The sequence below is a fragment of the Macadamia integrifolia genome, unplaced genomic scaffold (genome assembly GCF_013358625.1).
Source record: "Macadamia integrifolia cultivar HAES 741 unplaced genomic scaffold, SCU_Mint_v3 scaffold2758, whole genome shotgun sequence".
NCBI classification, from domain to species: domain Eukaryota; kingdom Viridiplantae; phylum Streptophyta; class Magnoliopsida; order Proteales; family Proteaceae; genus Macadamia; species Macadamia integrifolia.
This window is the reverse complement of record NW_024868942.1, coordinates 25,167-33,253: the sequence shown is the minus strand read 5'-3', so window position 1 is coordinate 33,253 and position 8,087 is coordinate 25,167. Positions and strand designations below refer to the sequence as shown.

Genomic DNA, 8,087 nt, shown 5'->3' with positions numbered 1-8,087 from the left:
TATCCAACACCCTTCAGACTAGACTAACAAGCTTAGGATTTAGGAAGATGCCTTTACCATCTGAAGGTGTGACCCAGAAGAGTTTGTTGAAACAGGTTTGAGACAAATCCATTGCTCCTCTCTTTCATGAAAAGCACATCTGCTTGTGCAATGTACTTCATGATTCTTTAGGTCGTCAAGCCACCGTGAGGAGCTTACCTAAGGCTAAAAATCCATCAAAATTCTCTACCCAGTGGGACAGGTCTCCCCAGACCTCTCTGGTCCATGTTCTTGTTCTGCAGTTCACCAGTAAAATGCATAGCAGAATTCTTCTTCATACAAGGCATATCTGCTTGCATGATCCTCTAGACTATTTAGGTTGTCAGACTGCCATGAGGATCTCATCCAAGGCAAAATCCAAACTCCTTTACCCTTAGCAGGACAGCTATTGCCCAAACCTCTCTACAATGATAGTGCTCAGGAGCCAAAACAAGGTCCTAGTGGAACAATTGGATAGTAAATACCTCATTTGGAGTTGACTTCCATGTAAATGGACTGAATACAGAGAGCATGGATATAGGTAAATCTGTCATAAATCCATTAACCATACAATGTACAGAACAACAGATTTCCAGCTCATGTCAAACACACAACTTGTAGAGTACTGTTATAAGCTCTCTCTCTCTCTCTCTGGCTAAAGGTCAGCAAAAGAGGATAAGTGGTCCATGATTGAGAAAAAACCGCCCCTTTCTTGGCAATGAGATCAGAAACTACATTCCCTTCCCTATAGCAACATGATATTTTCCATGTAATAGAAGAAAGGAAATGCTTGAATGATAGCCACTGCTGCTAAAAAATCCAAGGGATCACCTGATTTGTAACACAAGTAACCACCTCATTGGAGTCACTATCAATCCAAAGATGGGAAACACCTTTACTTACAGTCAATTGTAGTCCCAAAAAAAGTATTGCAATTTCTGCATAGAAATTTGTTGAATGTACTCCGAGAACCTTTGCAAAACTACCAAGAAAATCAACTTATGAGTTCCTTAGAATGCCTCAACACTAGCATTTCCAAGATTCCCTATCGAGCATTCATCAGCACTCAAGTTATACCAACCTCCATCAGGTCTGTGCCACTCGGGCCTTTCTTTTCCTCCATACTAACAAGTCATTTGGAGACAATGAGTTTGGCCAAGCTTGATTGAAGAAACCAAGGAATTTGTCCCACAACTTTCTTGAGACAATGAGCACCCCTTGCTGAATCACCTTGTCATTTGTAGGTAGCCTTTGATGCATTCATCTCCAACCAAAAAATTAACTGATGCGGATGAAGGTATTTCACCCAAACAATTGAGTAGCAAGGTGGCTGATTTGACAGAGAAAAAACCATCATGGGATGGCTTCAAAATACAGTGATCTTCTTCAAAATGCAACGGAAGTAGAATTGCAGATGGGGACTACAAAGATTTCTTGCAGACAATATGAGGAAACATGTGGAAAGGACCAATTGGAGTTTTCAATAAAGGTAAAGACCTTAGTGATTAAATTCCAGAAGATAGAAGGATCCACTCCCAGCATTTCAGCCACTGAAAAATCTTCCATTATGCCACAAATTTATAGAAGATCCATTTCCAATGATCCATCTTTTGTTTGTTGAAACAAGATCCCAAACTCTTCTACTATCAAATCAGATGGAAGATGAACTGGTCAGTTTCTTTAGAGAAACATCACAAGCCATGTATTTTGATCTCATGTATACACCAAAAGATGATTGATCAAAGACTTAAAAAGAGTAACAAAGTTTACAGAGCAGAGACAAATTCATATCACGCAATTATCTGATGCCAATACCTCCTTCGTCCTTTGGCTTGCAAATAGTCTCCCTTTTCATTGTAACACCTTTAAAGTTTCTCATCCAACCTTCCATTAACTTTATTTGTGATGCAATATATAGAAAAATTGTGCATAGGAATACTGGAGAGTACAAAGAGCAACCTAGTGCATGAGGCTTCTGCCACTGCAGGATTTGGGAGGGGCAAATGTACACAGCCTTACCCACTGCTTTGCAGTAGAAGATGCTTCCAAATTTCGAACCTGTGACCAAAATATTGCAATAGTGAAACTTAACATTGCGCCATAGGCTCACCCACTAAAAGATCTCCTAAAAGCTTTGACTTGAATTTATCCATCAATGGATGAATATGCTTCTTCTTAAGAACTTCCCTTGAACACCCATATATTGGATAGGAAATTGGAAATCAGAGAAATCCAAGGTATCAATCAATTGAGATTTCCTAGCACTGTTTTATATTTCCCAGGAAAATTTTGCTTTTCTTCAAATGGATATTTGACCTAAAAAGCATGATATTTCTCTAGAAAAGAGTGAAAATGTCAACCACTTCTCAAATTAGCATCCATAAAGATAAAAATGTCATTAGAAAATAATAAATGAGTAGGAACAGATACTCCTCTTCGGCATGATAAAGGTTTTATTTTCCTAAATAGATTGAGGTTAGAGATCCCTATGCACAAAACTTTCCATGTTAGGATAAAAAAAAAAGGGGGGAGGGGGGTGATCTAGTGGATCTCCTTGATGCAAACCTCACTCAACATCAAAGAAGTCGATTGGGTCACCATTGAATAAGATGTATATATGCTAGCTTGACTGAGGGTCTAAAGTAGTGGGAGTTTGTAACGAAAACTAGTGAAGCATGCAACCATATGGCTGTGAGGCTTGAGTGATGACGACAATAACAAGTGATTTTGGGGTTCACTGATTCACCCCTTTCTTAGTGACCATCTTAGTCCAACAAAGGTTCTATTTTATATAGCGAGACTTGGATTGTCGTCTGGGCAGCTTCTTTGTCTATCATTTTTGTCTTTTGAGAATTTTAGTAAGGGTAATTTACAATGCCAGCCCTTGGAGAATGCCAATATTAGAGGACACCCCCTCTTTTTCACCAAATTAGACTCGGACTCCCTGTCGTCAGTCACCCCGTTAAGAAATATACCTTATATGCTTATGTCAGCTACTATATTTTATTTTAAATACCAAAATGCCCTTACTAGAAGTGAAATACCTAAAATGCCCATGTAATAACCCACTGCGTTTCTTCTCTGTAAGAGAAACCCCTCGTCATCCTCTCATTCACGGTCTTCGCCATTGCCGGAATTAGAAGAAGAATGCTGGAACACACGTATAGTTTGGCAATCTCCATGTCTCTAATCTTCTGGGATGGCTCGATGAACGTTTCTCCCGACATATTGCCACCTTATCAGCCCTTGTTGGTAGGGAACCCCTGCCTTCTCTGCGTACCCAAGAGTCGCAACCACACCGGAATCCGATATAGCTATCACAACATCACAACTAATTGAGCTGTCCAACTTGACCTGTATACAACACAAAAGGAAAGCCTCTCCACTAAAACCCTCTCCAAACTCAACTCCTCAAGCCTAGAACCCAAATTCTCCGTCTCTCCAATTAAATTTCGATCTCATCGAAGAAGTGAAGAAACCCGTCTCTTTATCTTCATCTTTAATCATGGCAGAAGAACACCCAGACAAAAGCAGAGTAAGTAGTAATTGCGGCTGAGAATAAGAAAACGGAGATGGAGAGAGACACACCACCAGCATCGGCGGCAGAGGTGCTTTTCAAACCAGCCTTTGTCAAAGAAGAAGCTTCTGCTCCTGTTGCTACTGAGGAGGCTGAGAAGGCGAAGGCCACTAAGGGAGAAACCATCAATCAAGCCGCTACTTTTCCAGAGGAGAGACCTCTTTTCTTTGACTGCACAACACACAAAAGAAGATTCACAGCTCGAGATTCCATGGGGCATTTTAGAGACATTTGGCATAGACTTGATCTTATCACTTTGACGCAACAAAAATAATGGAAGGATGCAATACCATCTCCCATATGCAGATCAAGAACATTTTTATTTAGAAAATCATATGCTTGTGAAACCCACCAACTGACCAAAGATTTGGCTTTCACTTGCATGCTTTATAGTGGCTCTTTCTCCCCTTAAATCTATTGCAATAGTTTAAGATATAACCAAAACCTCCACTGGAAGAATGAATATAGCAAAGGGTACTGTCGGTTTAAAGGTTTGTAATTTGATCACATTATTCCCTTTTTGATCTTGTAGCCCCATTGATGACAAGATGACTAATCAACCGATCTCTATACCATCGATCTTCCCATTCCCCGTTCGATCTGGAGCTTTTATCACAACAATGTCCTTAGCGATGATCGGAATCAGAATTGAGGTAAAGGAATCTCTGCTGCCGGTTGCCGTTGAGGAGTAGGCTGAAACACCATTAATGAATCTTGGGTTAAAAAATGAGTTTTAGTGCATAGGGAGGGTATAACAGTTATTTTAATTCTTCATTTAACAGAGACTGACGGCAAGGGATCCAAGTCTAATTTGATAAAAGAAAGGGGATGTCCTTATAATATTGGCATTCTCTAGGGGGTGCCGTTGTAAATTACCCTTTTTAGTAATGGCCATGTCAAAGGTGGATCCTTAAGTCAATTGTTTCTATTTTCCATCTATCTTGTTATCTAATATGGCAATGGGGGTATGAGTCTAATTTGTATTATTTTAATTTTCCCATTTGGAAATGTCTGAATGTTAATCTTATGCCTCTTTCGTTATAATAATATATCACTTTAACCAATTTTAAAACCTCCCCCCACACCCCAACCCCCAACCCCCCCCCAAAAAAAAGAAAACCATTTTATGATCCCATCATTTCGTGAACTCCTATCAAACATGTTTCAAGTATTTCAAAGGAGAAGAGAAGTGGCCAGAGATCGCTCTAATGCAATTGGCTTGGTAAATGCAATAAAACTTAGCCCCAAGGAGGTTTCGAGTTTGAGATCCCTTATTTCTTGTCTAGTCTACAGGTTTCCACGACACATACCACCACAAATACCAAAACGAGGAAAAGATATATTTTTATTTTTTTTGGTAAAAAAGATTATCCTTAATATTAATAAGGGCAAGAGATTTTTTCCATTAATAAATAGTTTATACATATACAGAGAGAGAGAGTAATATTGATAAATCAGGGAGGGAAAAAGAAAAAAACAAAAAAGAAAAAGAAAAGGAAAAGGGCCGATTGTTCCACTCGTTAAAGGGAGAGAGGGACGAGGGATCCATTGAGATTTTAGTCCCTTCTTCAATCAAAAGCTGAAGGAACGAAGAAACAGAGAGTCTCTGTTGGACTCAGATGATTTCACCATGATTACTCGATTCTGCTTCACTTCCCAGGTATGAATCTCTTATCTGGTAATGATATTGGGTTTTGATTTATAGGGTTTTGTTTTATTTCCCCATAAAATAGATAGTCTTTGAAAATTCGAAGACCATAATTGGTCGCTTGAGCTTTTGGGTTCTGGAGAAACCAGAGAACTTTCCAGATCTGAAGCTAGAATGAACTAGGGTTTTTGCACTCCTCTTCCGAACGGTGAGGAGTTTTAGTTAGGGTTTTTGAGCTTCAATTTGGGGTTTGTGTTTTGTTCTTTTCTAATTGAGATTATGGGTTTTTGAAAATTAGAGACGGAAGGAACAAAGAAGGGAAGATTTGGGTATTTGGATTTTTTGGGTTTGGTCTGGTAATGGCTGATGGGGAAAACGAAGTTGAAAACAGGATGATGGATCTGAATTTGTATCTGGGTTTACCTCGTTCACCACGGCGAGCAGAATCTGATCTTGGGTCTGATCTTGCCCTTGGCTCCTTACCAACCCTCCCGGTTGAAGGCGAAATTCGTGGCTCAATAATGATGTCTGGTTATTCAGAGGCCTCTGATTCACATGCTCCATATTCACCATCTCATGCATCTTATTCCTCTAACCCTCAGCGAGTTGAACCTTTATTAGACCCTAATGAGAATGAGAATTCGAATTCTCCTTTGGAGTATTCTGATTACTTCCCGCATCCACCAGCTCATCCAAGTGGTGCACAGTCAATGGAACCTCGTGATGAACCTATTGAGTATAATCCTTACTCTCCATCATATATCCCTGTTTCGCCTGCTGTAGAAGCTGGGCTAGAACCTCAAATTGATGATTTTATGGAGCCGATTGATCATGCATCTTACTCTCCTATCCATGTGCCAGCCTCGGCCTCACCCTCACCTGCACCTGTCGAGCATGACAGTGAAACCATGGATGATCATGAGGATGGCAACCCTATTGAGTATGTCCGGTACTCCCCATCTTACACTCCGGCATCATTTTCACCACCTCGTGGCCCTGATGAAGCGCAGGTTCAAGTTCATGGTGGTGCATTACGTGAGGGGATGGGGTTTGTTGCATATCAAGCTGCCCCACAAACAAGGGAATCTTTGCAGCGAGAGCTTCTTCAATATCCACAGGTTCGTTTTCGGAGATTGATTGAGTCAAGCCGGCGATGGCGGCTCCGGAGGATCAGGTCGTCAATTCCATACAGGTTGGGTACTGATTTGGGTGCCTTTTCCTCAGGGAGCCAGCCTTTTGATGATGAGGCAGCACCTGAAAGATCTCCTGTTGAAGATAACTGTGGTGCACAGAAAATAAGCTTGGAAGGTCATGTTTCTGAGGATGTGGAAGAGGGAAAAGAACAGTGTAGTGTTGGTGCTAATTTTGACTGCAATATCTGTTTGGATGTTGCTAAGGAGCCAGTGGTTACTTCCTGTGGTCATTTATTTTGTTGGCCGTGTTTATATCAATGGCTGCATCTTCATAGTGATCATAAAGAATGTCCTGTGTGCAAAGGGGAGGTAATAGAGCCGAAGATAATTCCTATTTATGGTCGGGGGAGCTGTGAAATGGGGGCTGAAAAGAAGAGGCAGGGGCAGGAAGATGGTGATTTAGGTTTGAAGGTACCTCCTAGGCCTCGTGGACATAGGTTCGAGAGTTTGAGGCAGCGGATGCGGAGACCTCTTCTACGGAGATCCGTGGAAGAACTTGCATCACTGAGAGTAATACAGGATGAAGAAACACAAAATGAAAATATAGTTGATAGGCAGAATGAGCCACTTTTGAATGGGATTTTTGATGCAGCTAACCGTCGAGTCATCACTCGGTTGATGGAAGTTCAGAGACTGCCAAGGGCAGAGAACTTACACAGTGTATTGAACTTGTGGGGAAGTGGATCATCTAGAAATGCTACTGAGATGGATTCAAACCACACACAGGGTGGTAACTCATCCCCCCATCAGTTTCATGGAGGAAGGCCCAGAAGTTCTGTACCTGCTTTTGCACGGCATGGGATTAGTTCTTTGCCCCAACATCCTTTCTTCAGTTTTACTCCTGATAGATTGGCTGCTATAGCTGCTGATGTTTCTAGTGTGATGGGGAGAATGGGAAACAGTGGTAACCATTCTGGAGCCTCGACATCGGCGAGCCCTCAGGTTCCCAATCTTGTTAATATTCAGGGCCTTCCTCGAGAGGCAGTTGCAGCTTCAGATCAAGCCTCTGCTTCAAGTACAATGGCTGTGATACAGGGTGATGCTCATGCAGAGCCAAATAGAGCAGATTCTTCCCATACCCCTAGAAGGCGGAGAAGAAATAGTGTGTCGGGTTCCTTAGATGTAGATGGAGGAGTTCATCATGCATGCAAAAGGAGACGACTAAACTAACTTAATAACAAAACAACTTTTAAATAAAATTCTATCTTTTTTTTCACTCTTGATATGGGTATGTTGAATCCCTTGTGGAGCATATATACTATAATTTTAGTTTCAATTTATATTGTGGTACCTTTTTTTTTTTATCATTATATGGTTTCTTTTGTCTTGATTTTCCTTTTGTTCCTTTGTATGGGTCATGACTTATGCTTAAATTTATGGGAATATGAAAAAAAATTATGCTGAAATTTTAATCCAACATATTCATTTATTAGAATACTGAGTGAATCGGTCAAATATTTAAGTGTGGTGGTGTTGAACTCCTTGTTGGTGCATGAACTGTTTGCTTCTTTTATGAAGCATGGTTAACCCAAATATCATGAAGCTGCCTGGGAGTAGTCTCTGCATCTGTATACAGATTTGAGATATTTTGATACCCTTGCTGATTTTACTTCCTCGCTTTTTTGCTGAATGAATATCTGAGCTCTTTTAC

The 8,087-nt window shown here is 40.7% G+C and overlaps 1 protein-coding gene across 1 annotated transcript; it reads left to right on the top strand.

Moving 5' to 3' along the window:
• Nucleotides 1-5,049: 5,049 nt before the first annotated feature.
• On the top strand, nt 5,050-7,746 carry LOC122067210. The gene is made up of 2 exons (XM_042631050.1): nt 5,050-5,255; nt 5,542-7,746. Exon 2 carries the CDS (start codon nt 5,603-5,605, stop codon nt 7,604-7,606), a length of 2,004 nt encoding a protein of 667 aa, XP_042486984.1. The 5' UTR covers nt 5,050-5,255; nt 5,542-5,602; the 3' UTR covers nt 7,607-7,746.
• Nucleotides 7,747-8,087: the final 341 nt, after the last annotated feature.